At 47.7% G+C, this 18,705-nt stretch overlaps 1 protein-coding gene across 1 annotated transcript in view; it reads right to left on the bottom strand.

The window, feature by feature from the left end:
- Window positions 1-1,339: 1,339 nt before the first annotated feature.
- The window catches only part of LOC144158990 (uncharacterized), a 337,501-nt gene continuing 320,135 nt past the window's right edge, over window positions 1,340-18,705 (bottom strand). The window contains exon 2 of the mRNA XM_077690214.1: window positions 1,340-3,531. Within this exon, the coding sequence (XP_077546340.1) occupies window positions 3,155-3,531 (377 nt within the window). The 3' untranslated portion in view covers window positions 1,340-3,154. The remainder of the gene's footprint in view (window positions 3,532-18,705) is intronic.

The raw sequence follows: 18,705 nt of genomic DNA, 5'->3' as shown, positions 1-18,705 counted from the left end.
GCGACACGGTTGCTGCCAATATAATTGTAAGTTGCCTTAATCTTGTTATACAAGTGATTTTCTGCACTCCTGAAGTCTAAATATGTACCCTAGACGATTAGAGCATTTTTATGTTAATATACAGAACTGCGCCTAAAGCTACCACTTGATCTACTCGTAGGGGTTTCCTCCCGAAACGCGACGCGTGTTTACTCATTGGATGATGTTGATGATGAGAGGTTTCGGCTGGTCTTGGCTCACAAGTATTTAACACGAGCTAGTACATCAGCGTTCGAATTCTCTTCACATGAATCCTTTCAAAGGGCATTGATTACAAAGCGGCGATATGACAGTACATTTAAGTTAGCCCGTTTTTCACATTTGCCGCAACCATAAATGCTTCCTCTTGACGAGTTTTTGCTCTTAAAAAACGTGTCTGCATATTCGACTTAGTTTTAGTGATGTGTGCCACCAGCAAACTCACCTATACAAAAGTACCTAGCCTGCTATTTGAGGACACAACATTGAAAAACAAAACTGGTAAGAAACGTGTACAGAGTATACTGTTACTGCTACTACATATTGAAATTTGAGGTTTTGTGGGACATAACATCTCAGCTGTGAACCAAGCCGGAAAACCCGCAGTAGTGGTTTCTACATGACCGGGTCTCCGGTAGGCACATCATAATCTCATACAGGAACGTTAGGCGTCCCTACAGCAAGCTTGTATCACCACGGTTGTGCACAACGGGACTTTCTCGTAAGGGAAAACGCCTTCGCTTCAACGTCCCAGTGGCACAGGTGTTATTCAAGTGCATGTGGAACCGCGGGAACTGCCATTTTTGTATAATTATCAGCAATCGGGTCCTATTCCAATGTCATGCAAAGTACTCTTGTGGTGTGAAGCAATTCAATGTCTTCCAGCAGCGATGAATCATATGTGGACTGCTTATTTTCTCAGTTGATTCGAATGAAGGGAAATAAGGTGTTCTGTTGCAACCCTGTCATTTCCTCAAAGACATGACATTTTAATTCGTGTAGGTGAGGACTTAACCTTCGTTCTGGTGCACGAGAGGGAAAGCAACTTTTAGTGCAACTTTGAGTAAAAATCTTGCTCTCTTTTCATTTGAAAAAAGAAGAAAACTTAATCCCGAAACAGATCTTATCGGTTTCGTTTCTGGTGCAGGTAGGATACCATTCGTGTAGCAGCAGTAGCTAAGAGGTCCACACTAGGAGAAAATGCAACTCAAAGAGGCTTCTTTGGTTTTGCCGTGTGCTGAAGCTTAACAATGACAGTAGCCACAAGGAAAGACAGACATTGTGGTATATTCGTGGTAAAGTGATTAACAAAACAGCGTCACAACACGATTCACGGTGCCTGGTGTGGTTTACATCACTGAATAAATGCGCTTGAATTATATATAATAGTGCACATAAAACAAGTTGTTTTACGTGTATGGAAAAGTAGCACCCTACTACAATTAACACGGGAACATTTAGTTCGCCTCGAACACCACACCGTTGTTACTTAAAGAAACCGTCCCTGTCACTGTCGTAGTCGGATGAGAACGTCTTTCGACGAGCGGTCGAGTAGCTCTCCACAAAACGGTCTTTATCCGGGTTCTCATCGCGCCTGTAGAAGGCGAAGCTCCTGTTCATAGTTTTGGGCGGCGGAGGACCCCGGCTCTCACGGGCGCTCGCATCTGGCAGGCTGCTGCGGTGGCCGTATTGACGCCGCGTTTCGTTTTCGTCCCCTTCTGCGCCTGCGTGGCTTCCACGCCAGCCACGGTGGAATGAACTGCCCCGGTGGCGTTGCCTTTCATCTGTGGCCTGTCCATCAAAGACCACTGACGGTGATCCTCGGGGGCTTTTGGAATCCATTCCTGACCGCGGAAAGCCCCTTTCGTAACGGGGACCCCCGTGGTATGTCGACTTTCCGTCACCATAGTCAGGGGGACGAAAGCGGGACGTCCGAAATTTGCTTCCGCGAAATTCAGGGAAATCTGCACCGCTGTACTGCCCGCGAGGGTTAGGTGGGTGCGGATAATACGAGTCGTACGTTGGTGTGTTGTGGGTAGATCGCGATTGCGGATCGTAGCTGCTTAGGTACTCCCTCCTCGATGAGTGGCTGGTGAGATGGGGAAGTGGGGAATTCGTTTGTGTAGGGGTGCTTTCGGCGGCGTTGTCTGCTGGATCATCAGGAAAGAAGCATTCCTTCGTCATAACGATGCTCGTCATTTTCGCTTCAGCAGGCGCCCCTCTTTTGTACCTGAACAGAGAGTGCAGGTCCGAGGAGGATGTTCCTAACGCGTCCTTTGGTACATGCTTAAGCTCTTTAACAGTTGTCTTGCAACCTTTTTGATCCATCTTTGAAAGTCCAAAGTCTATTGGCTTCGGAAAACTGAACAGAGGGCGGCGATAAGGAACACGTGATGCCTCGTTCACAGGGTCATGTCGTTCGCGCTGTTCATTTTCTTCGTAACTTGAGCTATCGCCCGCGTATGGAACTTCTCTGGAGTAAATTACATCGTCTTTCAGTGGGCCACGTTTATTTGAGTGTCCCTGCCCATTGTGGCGATTAGCTGTTTGCTCGTCTCTTCGGTAAGAACTTGACGGTGATAGCGGCGGCTGACGAGGAAGCTTTTGGTCACGGAAAAGTGCGGCCTTTTTTACGGTGCGCGATGTTGGCGCAAAAAAATCAGGGGGATTGAGAGAAATGGGAAGGCGTGGCACCAAGAATTCCGTATCAGTAACCACATCCTGTTGCGTTTTGGGCAGTGGTTGGGCAACCTTTTGCGACATTTTAAATGGTCGGCTTCTATCAGGATGAATATCAGTGAGGCCGCTGGGAATGGGAAGAGGCCGCTGCGGCACTTGGTACGGAATAGTGATCGTGCGACGTGCCACTTGTGGATGCCCCTGGCTTGAGTGCGGCGTTAGCTGCCTGTTATCATGAGCAGTGGCGAGTTTGTCGCTGAAAGCTGAAGAATATATGCGTACTTCTCCGCCTTGGCCCGTTTCGTTTTTATCACGCTGCACAGCTCTCCGGGGGAACACATTTGAAGCCGCGTACACGACTGAGCTTGCGTGAGGTTCGGCTGGCGTATCGGGACGCTGTGACGTGTGGCTCACGCTGGGCAGGAACGGCTTCCTCTGGCTGGGCAGGAAAGCCCTCTCAGTGGATGTTGCCGTTTGCGCCGGTGGGCTCGGGGGTGGCCGCTTGACTGCCTTCGGACGAGTGACGCTGGCACTGGGGGCAGTCATTGCCGACCCCTGTACGCTGGGGGCCGTCGTCGGCGGCTGCTCCTTGCGGCGGGGGGGACCCGAGCGCACGGCCCCGCTGAGCCGAGTAGACCAGTCGTCCGACTGCCCAGCTGGAAGGCCTTGTGGGCTCCGAGAAAGCCTGGAATGAGCGCTGCCGCTCGGCGAGAGGCTTGGCCCCGCGGCAGGTACCCGGACAGCTGTGGTGGTTCCGGAAGCTGGATACGGTGCTTCGGCCGTTGGTGCCCGCCCGCTGACCCTTGCCCAGCCGAGCAGAGTGAATGCTAGCACCTGCGTAGTGAGAAGACGGGGCGCCATTTAACATTAGCGCCTGAGGGCTTCGAGCGTAACCCCCACACACACGCAAGTGCCCACGCGCACACAGTGTGGTGGCCCAGCAGTTGTTGGCAAGTGCGTTCAGCTGCCGTACAACCGAAGTGGCGGCTACACTCCACAGCTGCTACAAAGCACTTGTGTGCCCGAAATTTCTGGCGTAAATTAAAAACAACTGGGTGGTAGAAACTGATCTCTTTGCTGTCGACCATTGCGTGCCTCATAGGGGAGCTGTTTTTTTTTCAATTTTTTTAATCCGCAAAGACAAGTTTTTGCACATGCGTTCACGCACGAGAATAAGCATACAAAAACAGTCACGCGCATTCACATATTCATGCTAACAGTAGATAAGCTGAGGAAAAAGGGAAACACTTTCTAGTTTAAATAATTTTGGGCTTAATACTGTAAATAGTCGAAGAATATTGTGGACATGTCTGGTTTTTGTTATGTTCAGGATTTATATAGGGACTGGAGGACACATTTTTCGGCTTGCAGCCCGATACTGTTTTCAATAGCACGAGAATTAGATGGAGTTCCTCCATCGCTAAAAGTTCTTCGCCCTTATACTTGAATGCCAGTGAAAGCGTCGGGGGTGTAAACTAAGGGGTATAAATAATAATCAGTATATGTTCATTTTAGCAGAAATCTATTCGTGGTAGCCGCTCTAAAGTGCACTCATGGTGACTGTGCAAGCTACCAAGAAGTTTTTTTTTATATTTAAACAAATGCATGAATGCTAAAACTGATTCAAAACATCAGCAATGGGTTTGTAATAATCAGCCATCTAAAGATAGAAACAATTGAGACGAGACATTAGCGATAATGCACGTGATCAAGGCGGAAAATAAAAGTTTTCGCACATACATTGTCAGGTTTGCAGTTAATGAAATGTCAGAACATAATTATTCCGAAGACCTCTGCTGCAGTGGCCTAATATCTGAAGCGCAGCCTTCAAAAAAATGTGTTTTAGCGCTCACCTGTTACCACAGGGCTATGGGGCGCGCGAAGCGTAGGTTTGGTGCGGTGAACCACAAATGTGAGGGCTTCAATTCGCAGCGAGATTACAACAATAGCTTGTATCGCAGTTAAGTATGTAAGTGCGCGCGGGAATCCGCTCCTATCCGCCTCGTTTGGCCAGTGCTCCCTTTTATCCTCTCACTACCACTCGCCAAGTCTTGGGTAGCAAACCGTCCTGTACGCCCGGTAAACATCCCTGTCTTTCCGTTTGCTTTTCTGTTTCTGGTGCGTAGAAGCACAACCAAAAGGTGTCGAAGGATTTCTACGCGCACGTAATAAAGTGGACTCCGTTTATTCTATTCGCAATACCCGAGACCAAAGGAAGGGAACTGTGAAAGAGTTGAAGTCATCTGCCTTGTCTAAAGCTAATTTTGCGAGTATCAATGAAGCAAAAAGAAATTAAGCAACATGGAGCAACATTCAGTTACGCAAGCTTTGCTTAGAATGGTTGCAGAGGCGAAGGTTGCAGAGCTCCCGGTAGCGAGCACTTACAAACCAGATTGAGACGAGGGCTTTCAGAAAGGTCGATGGTGACTCACTCTATACCTCTTCTGTTTTCATATTTAGCCATCCCTTACTTGCCTTTTTAGGATGAAAATGTTCCCATTGACTTAGCGCAGAATGTCGGGTTTCTTTCCGACACGCAAGACAATGTGTACCATTCTGATTGCTTCTAAGCGCGGCTATGGTGACTATCGAACACGGCTATTTGGACATGCGTGGCGTCCTCGCATCCGGCAAAGAGTAGCCGAAGCCAGATGGGCTACTCGTAAGGCTTTCCTGTTGCCTCTGTACCGTTTCTTTTGCCCACCTCCAATCCGGTCTCTCGCAGATGTCTGGTGAAGGTCGTGCACGATTTGCTCTTACTTTTCAGGCTCCCTGAATGCAGAATGTTGAAGGAAAAATGGACTCATCTGGGCGATATTTCTATTTTCGTACTATCTTGCTTTCCTTTAGAGCACTAGCCTAAAGCTGGCCGTATGCATCACCGCTCATGCCCGACGCGTTTCGCGCAGCTCTCCGAGAGATTGCCGAAAGTGGGACATGACCTCCGTCTACTGTTGCGCCATCGGACGTCTCGCATCCCACGGCATATATTATTTTCGTCCGCTCGTGGCATTAAGAAATCACTATTTTCTCTATTTTGCAGCGATCCCATCTTCCCCCGCACGCGAGCTGTGCCAGGTATTTCATTGTTGAAATAAGTACTGGTTGGCGATTTTCAATAATCTGGTGTTTTCAATCACAAGGGCTGAAGTGATAACGTGGTAATAAATGCGTAACTTGAAGAGGCAATCTCTAATCTTATTTTTGCTTTTATCTCTTACAATAAGAATGCAGTCTTCCTTAAATATGCCTCTCGGTACAGATTTCATTCATTGGGCAGGGTTGACTGTCAATTTGGGCAACCATCGCTACGCCCTGCTTGTTATTTTCTATAATGCTTTTTACACTTTGACAAATGTTTTCTTCTAAACATGGCGTATATACTTAATGAAATTTCACGAATGGTTTAGTTGTGCACACTTTAAGGCGCTTTCATGGATGTAATTCCCCAAATCTCCACTAAAGCATAAATTCCTGCCCGAAAGGGGTCCAATTTTAGAAAGAACCAGACGAAACTGAGATGTGGCTTAAACGTTTACTTGAGCGTTGTCGTGCTGCGACGCAGAACGACATCTTCGGATTTACTAATCCGCAGCGTGAACATCGTTTAGCTAATGCATATGCAGAACCTCATGATACATCCACATTGCTGCGCTAGGAACAATGATTGACCGTAGGGCTTGTGCAGGCCTATTCAAATGTCTCATAGTTTAGTTGACTGTCGTTAGAATCGTTAGAAGGGTGGGAAACGCTGAACGCAGATGCCGGAAAGGTAATTCGCCCAGTCCCTCGCAAGGCCACGGCACAGGTCTCTGGTCTTCGTTGTACAGACACCTACGTAGTCATTGCGTATTCAGATACCAGCGCTGAAATTGGCATGGTACATACCGCACTGGTTTGCCCCCAGCTACCGGAGGCCGACCGAACCAGTTCCTATGCAGCCAATCCACTGCCACAGGTATATCTTATTGAATTGGCTGCAATACATGATGGACTGGTCTCAATACTACCTTTTGTCATGGCAGGGCCGTACTCTCGACTAATCATCCGGACGGATTCAACGCAAGCCATACATGACATTCGTCGCGTGGCACAATCGACATCCTTCTCAGATGCAATTCATCGCTTGGCAAGAAGCACGGTACTGCAGATACGCATCGACTGGGTGCCCCGTTTATCTGTGCCTGGCAATACGGAGACAGACTCAGCTAGCCGTCCGAGTACCGTCATGCGACCACTTCTAGCTGTCCCCGAATGCGCTTGCGGGCACCTGGAAGGACAAAAGGAAAATCTCCGGCACACCGAACGAGCCCTCATACCCCCGTGTGGTTGAAACCTCCCTGGTGAGTTAACTCACCGAGAGGAGGTTGCGCTGCGCAGACTACACGTTGGGGTGGCCCTTACGCCGTCCATGACTGCCTCCTCGCCATCGCAATACCACGGCCCATACGAATCCACCTGCCCATTCTGCGACTCTGCCATACGGGTCGTGAATGTGCAGCACCTGCTGTGAACCTCCCCGGGATTGCATCAAGTTCACCTGCGGCACCTTCATGGAACCGGTCTCCACCCTGGCCGCCCTCCTGACCTACAACGCTGGGTGCATAGACCGTTTCACCGAGAACTCCTGAACTTCATACACAAAACTTACTTGTTCATGTTTCTGTAAATGCATCCATGTAGTATGCCTCAGGACGAACTTTCGAATTAAAGAAAATATTAACCAAAATATTTGCAGCTGCAAGTTTAGTTTGGGGAATCAATGCGTGTTTTTTTAATTCATGCAGTCACTTAATTAAACCGGGAGTACTTGTGCTTACATCGCATGTCTCATTTCATGGTCTCCACTGAGTTTATTTGTCTTTTTTTCTTTCTTTGAAGCCTCCTGTTATTACTAAATGTGATTTCCGCCTGGCTAGGGTGGTGTTGGCTCACACGATGGAGCGGAAGGAATAAAACACTGGTTCGCATAGCTTGTCTGAGTGTACTGGTGGCAAAAGAGGTAAAAATTGAGATTTTAATTCTTGTGTAAGGTTGGTTATAATGATGAACTCACATTATCATGTGAACGTACCACTTGTTTTCATTAAAAGAAGCAAGATAAGTACTATCGCCTTTGCCACGCTTTTGAAGAAAATAGAGTTCGATTTTTTTTTTCGTTATTCAGGAGTAGTGCGCTCATTGGCTGCTGTGGAGCGCTCACCTGTAAACAATGATGCACCGAACATATTTAGAGCTCGAAGTAAAGTTGGCCTCAAGTATTATTTTTAAACGCATAATTTGGCGGAACGTATTCTCGTGCAACCGTCATGTCACCCCGCTTGCAATTGTCGGACACCCTTCCTCCTACGTCCCCCATCTCTCTCTCTACTTATTGTGCTTCACCCCCGACCTATGCTTTGCAACAATTGGACCTTCTCCAGAAACGAAGATCATTCTTCTGCACTCAACACCAGGAGGTACGCTGGTCTCGCATCCCTATTATTATCTGAAGCACCACTCACGCATTATTTGGCTCAGTTTCCGAGATCTGCGTGACCAAAGAGAGCAACCGGAAACTGTCCGCAAAATTCTGTCTGGCGGGCGATTCCCTAGATGCAGCTGCGCGCGTGCTTGGCCGCTGCCTCGAGGTGGATTCACTACATAGCGAGGCAGCAGACGGCGCAAGTTCGCCTAAGGAGCGTAGTTGGTGCCTGAGGTATATAAATGCAGCAACAGCAACAGATGAAGTGTCTACATAATCGCCTGGCTGGATATGTGCGCAGCAGTAAAGCACTGTCTTCGTCCAGGAGGGTGGCGGAGTCAGTAAAAAAAGCGGTGTCATTACAAAACGACGCGGTACGCACTCAGCTGTAACACTACTTTGCGAATAAAACTCAGTTCATAGGTCGCAATGGGGCCGGTACCTCCTCTTGCATATTTCGCGACATCATACACTGAGCAATACTAAACTCCGGCGCGAAACTCAGTGACACTGAACTCAGCGACTTGACTTGGTACGATAACTAAGTGAAAAGTGATGCCCACTTATTCTCAAATCATTACAAAAAGCTCGGATGAATGCTGCCGTAGTTTGTAACTCTGTCATATCGTGACTCTGCGTTCGAATCTCATCAAAGGGGCCATGAAGACAAAGTCTAACTATGCTCAAGTGGAAGGAATTAGACTTTGGTAACTCGTTCAGCTCCATTCCAGCCACACGAAAGACGTGTTTTTAACGAAAAAAAAAGCGCTTGAAATATTCCAAATATTTGGAATTTCGCGCGGCAATGACGGATTATGGGCAGGAGAGACGTAATATGGGACAGCACTAAAACATATTTATCAGTGTGTTAACTGCACGTTAGGATTCAAGTTATACGATCAAGAGGAGCTAGAGGCGCTGCTAAATCGCCCACTCATGTTTCTTGGCGGAGACTTCGGTCGGCAGCCACCATTTGCACAAAACGTTTCTGTGACAACAGAGAGAAATCTCCGGAAAGTGGTTGGGGAGTCGCCAGTGGTTCATATGTTCTTTTTAATGTTTTTCCCCTTATTTTTCCGACATTTGTTATTAAATTGTTATTGTTGTTATCTGGTGAAAGCAGTCTTTATAATGAAGAAAACCTTATTTTGCCTTCAGGGCCCCTTTAATTGTTTCCCCACTTCCTGCTCACTCCGCAGAATTATTGTTTCATATAACAGCTGGCTTAAGAGCGGAAAAAGAGTGACAGTTTTTGTCCAGCGAGATTGCGAGGCTGGACGCTGCACCAAACGCTTCAAGCTTTCCATCAAATTGTGAACCACTGCAGCGGAAATTAACGCTGGTGAAACTCAGATCATAGGGCTAGCATGGCCATATTTAGTTAAATACAACGGGATTTCATTTAACCTAAGGAAAGGGAAGGCAAGGATACGAAGAAGATGGAAATATGGCTTAGTGAGTTAAGTTGGATAATTCTAGCGATAACTTGCAAATTAAGCTTTACCGGATATTAACTACTAGCCGAGGCAGCTTATTATTCTGTAGATGAAGACTGTAACTACGAACTTTGCCACCCACGTAATACGCTTTTATCTGGCGTAATGCGATGGACTCCCCACGAGTGTCTCAAGGAAGAGCCAGCGTCTACCATTCTGTGATGTACTCTTGTAGCGTAAGCTACACTACGCTGCCTCGGACAGTCTTCGCGGGTGACCAGTTTTGCCCTTGAGCGCTAGAGGGGAAACCACGCCCCCTTCCGCCCAAGCGTTTGGCACGGAGCAACGGCTCGATAACGGGGAGAGATAGCCGGCAGGGGAGAGGCGCGACCGTTCCACGTGGAAAGCCGAGAACCTTCATTGCGCCAACTGCGGGAAAGAACACGAAGTGACGTCTGGGAAATGCTCGTCCCGCCGTGATGAACAAACAATATACAAATACAAGACCACTCATAAAACTGACTATAAGTCTGCCAAAGCTGCCGTAGAAGGGCAGCTCATCACTGCACGCAAAAAAGCTTCAAGGAGGCGTACGCAGAAGGGAGACAAACAGTTCTCCATGGATGTCGATAAAGACTTCCCGGCACTACCCACCCTTCATAGCAAGGAACCACAAAAATCCAAAACAACCGCAACCCTCGAGGAGACTGTATCTGCAGTTACAATTCTTCCAGATACAATGGGCGTTCCGGCTCCGAAATGAGCCGGTGCCCCTCTTCCGGATCGAACAGGCATTACCCCTCCGAACCCTGCACATGTCCCTCCTTTGGATCCAAAAGGTGTCCCTCTAGCAGCTCCTCGTAAAGCGCCGGAAGCTAAGCCAACAAATTCCCCATCATCAACACAGGCTACGACGCCCACTTCTGCTGCTCGGTCAACTAGAACCAACTCTCGTGCCATACTGAAAGGACAGCGAGGATCGTCAGCCGCGAGCAGCTCCGGACGCCTCGCTTCTTCAATCTCCACTCTCGTGGAGGCTCTTCGCTTGGTTCTCAGCCCTCTTTCCTCACCAGTAGCCAAAGCAGTGTTGACGACTCTCGATTTCATCCCCCCTCTCTTCGCACAATGGCTGTAGCAGCAACGACTATGATACGGGCTCCCTCACTGCACCAAATTCGGGAAAAAGAATCTTCCAACGGAACGCGCGTGAACTTAGCGGCTTCCAGATTTCCGCCAGTTTGTTCAAAAATGTCAATTCCCGGTCATCGCCACATCGGAGTCACGACTAACCGTCGATGTACGATTATCGGGATACGTACTTTTGCGGTCATCCACTAGAGGAGCAAAGACGATGATTTTACTAGGGGGGCGTAATGACCTTACCCTACTCGAACACAACCTGCCGCCACAGTGCGACATGCTGGCATCTCTTTCACCATTATTGATGGAGGTGTAAAGCAAAAACGCTCGTGTGTACGAGATTTCGGCGCACGTTAAAGATCGCCAGGTGGTCAAAATTAATCCGGAGCCCTCAACTACGGCGCACCTCATCGCCTGCGTCGCGTCGGCGTGTTAAACCTTACAATCAATCAATCAATCAATCAATCAATCAATCAATCAATCAATCAATCAATCAATCAATCAATCAATCTTTCACCATTATCGCTGTGTACATCCCTCCAAATGCATCACTGAACGCCACTCGCCTCGAAGACATTATTCGCGCTACACCGCCTCCACGCATCCTGACAGGAGACTTCAATGCGCACCACCCTTCGTGGGGAAGCAAAAAAAACACGGCTAAAGGACGTCGCCTTTGGACATTGTTGACCGCCTTGGTTTATGTGTAGTTAACGCCGGGGACCAACCATATCATCGTGGAAGGATGTCGAGCGCCCTTGACGTCACCATGGTTTCCGCGGCGTTTCTGACGACCACAAGCTGGTATGCCGACATTAAGACTCATGGAAGCGACCACATACCAACGTACATCACTCTGGGTGGCTTTCCTGCAGGTCGTTGTAAACCTGCGGTTCAATTTGTGAACTGGAAAGGTTTCACCACCCCAATATAAGAGAGAGCTGGCACTTTCTCGTCCTAAGGTGACGCTATCGATAGCATCACGAAAGTGCGGAGGTTGTGCAGCAAAGCCGGCAGGCTTCCAAAGGAGTATACTGTGGCTGACGCTGAATATGACAATCTTCGGGCGATCCGTGGAAGGGTGGAAAGACGTGCGCGGAAAACCTTAGCGAACGAAGACGTACGAGCGGCCAGACGCACGCAAAAGCTCATTCAGAGACATTTGGAAAAGCTCGCCAAGCGTACATGGATGTCGTTTTGCTCCAAATTAGACCCCAGAAAGCCCCTCACGAGGATATGGAGTCTAGTTCGTGGTCTTCGTGCACCATGGGCTCAGTTACATCCCTTCACCTCAATTTTCTTGAGAATGAAGACAACTGACCTGGATGTAGCTGAAGCCTTTTGTGCCAAAATCTCCGCCACGCAGGGGTCACTTCCTACAAGCACCATAGAAACAATGAGCCCCCCGTCGGCGAACACATGTCTTACCTGAACACACCCTTTTGTGTGGCGGAACTCGAGGCCGCCCTGGACTCAGTTCAGAAAGCTTCTTCCCCAGGTCCTGACGGCATTAGCTACGTGGTTCTGAGTCACCTTGGTGCTAATGCGAAGTGGTGGCTTTTCTCAGTGTTTAACCATTCTAGGGAAACCGGCCACCTTGAACCCGAGTGGAAGCACGCCCGCATTGTTTCAGTCTTAAAGCCTGGCAAGGTGCTCACGCACACTGAGTCGTATCGGCCAATTGCGCTCCTTAGCTGCATTGGTAAACTGATGGAGAAGATGGTACTGCAGCGCTTGGACTAGGATCTCACTGAAGAGGTATATATATCCGTCGCAGATGTCAGGCTTCCGCAAGGGTAGGAGCAGCATCGATAACGTGATTGCCCTTGCAACACATGTTAAGGAGGCAAGGGCTTGACGGCAATTAACCACCCCAGTCTTTATTGACATAAAATCGGCTTATGACTGCGTGCTCCATGCAGCTATGTGCACAGCTATGAGGCCCGCACGTATTTCGGGACGCATGTACGATTGGATCTGTGATTACCTCTCCGACAGAAGCATCTACATGCGCGTAGCAGATGGGGACACGACATCGCACAATGTTAACCGCGGTGTCCACCCGGGCGGCGTCCTGAGCCCAACTCTGTTTAACCTCTCCTTGGTCGGTCTTGAGAGATGTCTGCCGCAATCGGTGAAATTCTCAATGTACGCAGAAAATATATGCATTTGGTTCGCAGGACACAACCGGCGCGTGATTCGAGCGAGACTACAGCGCGCTATTAACTCGGTTGCGAAGTTTCTCACGATACGCGGCCTTGAAATATCACCCGCCAAGTGCGCCGCAACGGCCTTCACTAAACGGGATGTATCCAAGTACCATTTAATGGGCGCTGCCGTACCAATACCATATGTCGATCACCAAAAATTGCTTGGTGTCACTTTTGACCGCCATCTGACACGGACACCACACGTTTGCCGCTTAAAGAGAAGCTGACATCATTTGTGCACATCATTGGTAAGCTCTCCAACAGCGCTGGTGGATACAGTGTCAGCTCTCTTTTAAGGCTATATGATGCTCTCTGTGAAGACCTCCTCCGCTAGAGCCTCCCAGCACTGACCCCACTCTCCAAAGGGAACTGTATAGGGCTAGAAGGCCTACACGCCAAAATACTACGAATCTGTCTTGGGGTTCCGAAGATCACATGCACTGTGGGAACCATGACAGAAAGTGCACGTCCTCGTTTCCTACTCTGCAGGCACTGTAGCTATGTCGAGCGCAACTGCGCATTGTAACTAGACAGCGTGGGCATCCACTAGCAGCGTTCTATATGTCCAGAGCGCAGGAGGTCCTACCTTCACATTTTCAGGCCCAGCCCCTTTTCTTCACCCCCCGTGGTTGTTCCCTCCCATGAAAATCACAACCACTGTACCTGGCCTCAAGCGAAAAGTGCCCATGCCGTCCTCAGCTTTGAATTTTTTTGCCTTGGAGCTGATTATTACTTACTATAGAGCCCCTACGCATGTGTACACGAACGCATCAGTGACGCGTACCTCTTCGGAGGTTGGGATTGGGATTCCCTCGTCGCGAACCGCCATTCGCGTCCCACTTACCCACAAGACGCCAACGATGGCTACCGAGATCGCTGGGCTGCGGGCTGCTTTTCACCACATCTTAAGGCGGCTCCCCACTAAATGGGCTTTTTTCACTGATTCCCGGTCCGCTCTAGTATACTTAGGATCACTACCGAAAGATAAGATGACATGGGAGATACATCATCTGCACCTCCAAGAAACACAACAGCGGCACAGCGTCGAACTGCAATGGATTCCTGCTCACTGCGGAGTCGCCGGAAATGTTGCAGCTGATACTGCAGCCTCATCGTCCCACAGCCTCTCTGTTCCACCGCTGCCTGTTCCTTTTACAAGAAAGGATGCGGCAACCCTCGCACATTCGATTGCCTGGAGAACACAGCAGTGCATTTGGACCGACAAGAATCGTCAGTACACGCCTCTGCATATCATTGACCCTAAATGCAGCTTCAAGATGCTTTCTGGGTTCAGCAAGAGTGAGGAAGCGGTATTGTACCGCCTACGTCTCAACGTGGCGTACACACGGCATTTCCTCTGCAAAATTCAGCAGGACACCTCACCACTCTGTCCAACATGCCATGTAACAGAAGACATCAAACATGTCATCTGTACCTGTCCAATCTTCACAGTGCCAAGGCAGACTCTCCTAACATCTTTGTGTATGCCACACCACGCAAGCCATGAACTAAGGGCAGTTTTGGGTTTTTGGTCGGACCCACGTCAGGCTGTACGGACTATCAAAGCTCTGTTGGTGTTCTTGCGTAGTACTGGCTTGGAACAAGTGCTGTGACCAACATAACTTCCAAACTCTGAGTATGTGCTTTCCGAACTCTGTAAATGCGCTTGAGCACTCGTGCGCATCACCTCGTTATTTATTTATTTATTTATTTATTTATTTATTTATTTATTTATTTATTTATTTATTTATTTATTTATTTATTTAAGTTCACAGACCCTCATGTCTTCTCGTTCCTTCATATGGTATAGCGTGCTAAGCGATGTGGCTCGGCTGACCTCGCTTTTACCATTAACTGCATTTTTTCTCTCTCTAAGATTTCAGAAAGAGTTGAAAAAGTGTTGCAGGGTCCCTTTAAAGAATGTACGCCTGCATGGTCCCATTACTCAATGCAAGAATGACGTGCAGCGCTGTTTAGCTCTGAACCCAATTTTGCGTTCAGTCGTAGGCTGGTCCTTGTCTTTTGTGAAGAAATGGGAAAGGGATGATGAAAAGAGTGGGGGGACCGCGTTATCACTATCGTTAGCTATAGCTGACGATAGAGAAAGAGGAGGTGCAGAGCCGTGGCCCTGATTCCTGTTTTTCAACAATTAGTGCCATGAAACCCAGCAGAAACTGCCCAGTGAACTTCACCGTGCTGCGCGACTTCGAGGCCCACGGGGCATGAGGAACTCCATGATTCGCCATTTTGGAGGACTCGCACTTAAAGGGAAGGTGAAGCGGTTTTAGAATTAAAAGAAAAGTTGACTAGCAGCAAGTACACATTGAATAGTTCATGTGTACGAAATATTTTCGCAATACATGCAATAGAAGCGGCGTAATGAGCAAACAAAAGTGGCCCGATGCCCCGCCCCCATCTCGCCGCGCGATGCCGGAAGACCGAAGAGCGCGGGCGAAAACCGGCTGAAAAACGTCATACCTGGACTTCCGGCCGGATCGGCCGCCTCGGCCATGCTCTTTTCGCCGTGTTTCCTTGCGATTGATACTTGTTGTTGTTGTGGTTGATAGCACTCATTTGTACAATTTTCGCGTTCAAAAAGTATGCACGAACGCCAAATGAGGCATACGTTATCATGCCGTATTCCTAGCAGAATAATGCCACGCCGTGATGCTTGATAACTTACGGAAGCGACAGTCGAGGTGGCTGTGCTTGATGACAGAGAATATACTACACTACGTTAAATACTTTGTAAACCGCTCCAATGCGGTTTTCTTTTTTTTTATGCGACGGACGTGAATGTTCACATTAGATTCTAGATTTAGGAAGGATGGGGAATACTGCTGTACTTTGGCCGGGGATGTTTCGTTCCATTCCAGAAACCAAGTCACATTTGTTCAGGAAATACTTGTTTCGTTAAACGCGTCGGTTTTCTTTCCCTATGGGCTCAGGGCAGTGTTCAAAAAAACAATTTTTTGGCGAAACTAAAACAAGGGCCCAATCAAGATAGAAGTTCTCTCCCGGCTAAGAGGTAAACAGTATTCCTACAAAGTAAAAGAACCAAGACAACCAGATTACTTATTTTGCAAGTATACATGTCACGATAAGGTGATGTTTGTCTGGAATTAAAAAAAAAAACACCACTCCGTACCACCACCATGCCATAATTTGTGTTGACTGCGGGGGCCTCATTTTTTGCCCAAGATTCCATGTGGCTGCATATTATAACCTGGCAAGCACTTGTTGTCACTGAACCTCAAGTGTGCTCCAATGATAGTCGGTGATATATATAATGATGATACTAAAAAAATTAGGAGCGAAGAGTAAATATACGGCCTCTGTCCGACAAGCGCGGTAAATGCTTAAATCTAGAAATGCTCAAACAGGCCAACGATTCATTATCACAAACGTTTGGTGATTCTTACCTAAAGTAACGTAACTACAACGTAACTGCCTTGTCAGACTGGTCTGTTAATTATAACGAGGTGGCCGTAATATTGTAGCAGAATGCGCAACGCACAAGCGAAAATCAAGCCCTACTACAGCCAATAATGCTGAGCAGGCACTAGTATGCTGCAGTGTTTTCAGAATAAATGCATGTGAAGCAGTAAGACGCCACTCATCGAAGTGCAGCTAGCAATCGCGGAGGCGCCGTCGCGCCGCTGCCGAAATGGCGCGCGCGTGTGGGTCTGTGTACGGGTATGAGTAACGGGGCTAAGGTGGGCGACAACGAACAAAGGAAATGCGGAAGCAGAGTCTGCTTGTTGGTTTATGCGTGTACCGGCAAGATGTGTCTCGCATATACGTTTACAGCGCATGAACGCTATTTTTTCGCGCAGTGCACGTACGTGCTTTTCGCTGGTAGATTGTTTATAAAACGCCCATTAATCTTCGGCATAAATGGTTTTGTGTATAATAAGAAACAGTTAAGGCAGTACCTAATATTAACATAAGGTATAAAATCCCCCTATGCTGGTTGCCTAATTCAAAAATATTTTGATGGAACCCACTAGTCGACGTCACAGTCACTGCTTTGGGGTTCTCTGTCGTGTAAAGCAAATTTAAGCTCCAAGATAATTGAACCAACAGCACGGGAAATTATAAAGCAAACTTCCTGTCATGTGCGAAAATTAAACTGCAAGCTAAATTGCCGCAAAGGCAACCATGCGATCGTTCGCAATGCTTCCGACAACCCGCGCGGCCGAAGGGTGTCCTCCTTTGACGTCATGACGGGCGCAACCAATCAGGGGCGTCAAAAGACGAAAAGCGCGCGTCTTTCAAACGGGGCCGCGCTTTTTGCAAGATAAATGCCACTTGGACTCATGTACGATAAATTTCAATGTGATATTCGGAATCAGCGCGCAAGAAACTATATAACTGTTAATCTAACTCAAATTTTTTGGAAAGCGCTTCAGCTTCCCTTTAAGCGGCGGGTGCCATGGCTGGCCGCGAACCCGGAGGTGCCTAAAACGGCGTGACGGCCACAACGCTTTTCCCTACAACATTCACTCTGCTGAAGACAGCGAGGTCAGGGGTCGACTGCTAAGACTGAGGTGCACACTTCGGGCGCACGTCTCTTACCTCATCAATGTCACAGACCGCGCCTTCAAACTATCATCTGGAACAGGAACTACCATCACAACTGTTTGTGAGTCGGCTCAGAAAAACCAAATCGACCTAGTACGGCTTGACCACTTCTTTGAAGACTACATATGGGATCATGAAGACTTCGACGTATACCGGGCAATGATTATTCAATACTTCGGCAAAGTTGGCGCGGCTCACTCAAACTCACTCACAATTTTTTTTTTCGAATCACCACTCACTCAAACTCAGACTCAATGCTGAGCAGCACATCTGCGCTCACTCAAACTCAAACTCACATTGAGCGCAAAACTCAGAACTCACTCGGACTCAAAACTCAAAATGTACTCAGAACTCAAAATGTACTAAAACTCAAAATGTAATCAAAACTCAAAATGTACTCAAACTCAAAATGTACTCAGACTCAATATGGACTGAAAACTCAAAATGTACTCAAAACTCAAAATGTACTCAAACTCAAAGTGTACTCGAACTCAAAATGAACTCAAAACTCAAAATGTACTCAAACTCAAAATGTACTCAAGACTCAAAATGTACTCAAACTCAAAATGTACTCAAAACTCAAAATGTACTCAAAACTCAAAACTCAAAATGTACTCAAACTCAAAACGGACTCAAAACTCAAAATGTACTCAAAACTCAAAATGAACTCAAAACTCAAAATGTACTCAAAGTCAAAATGTACTCAAAACTCAAAATGTACTCAAAACTCAAAATGTACTCAAACTCAAAATGGACTCAAAACTCAAAATGAACTCAGAACTCAAAATGAACTCAGAACTCAAAATGGGCTGAGAACTCAAAATGAATTCAGAACTCAAATGGCCTCACAACTCTCTCATGCTAGGAATTTACTCGGGGTCAGATGGACTCTGATTTCATTAGCAGTCAGTGTTTTCAAATTCACGCGTGGTAAAAAATATTACGGGTGCAAATTCGTGAGCTCAAACTCTTGCATTCGCCACGACATGACACCGTAGCTCCTGTGAGGGCGGAAACAATTTTCGTTGCAGATTTAATACAGCTATACCTGCTGCCCATGAAGAGTAGCGCTGGTTGGAAGCAATTGTACGTATATATTGGATACCAAACTCTCGATGTAGGCTCCGTGTTCGTGTTCATGACAGAGGCGGTCCAGGCTCGATGGTGTGCTGGG

Source organism: Haemaphysalis longicornis, unplaced genomic scaffold, assembly GCF_048455015.1.
Source record: "Haemaphysalis longicornis isolate Haplotype H1 unplaced genomic scaffold, Haemaphysalis longicornis Haplotype H1 scaffold_1, whole genome shotgun sequence".
Classification (NCBI taxonomy): domain Eukaryota; kingdom Metazoa; phylum Arthropoda; class Arachnida; order Ixodida; family Ixodidae; genus Haemaphysalis; species Haemaphysalis longicornis.
Note: the sequence above shows the minus strand (reverse complement) of the source record. Positions and strands in the feature narration are given on the sequence as shown.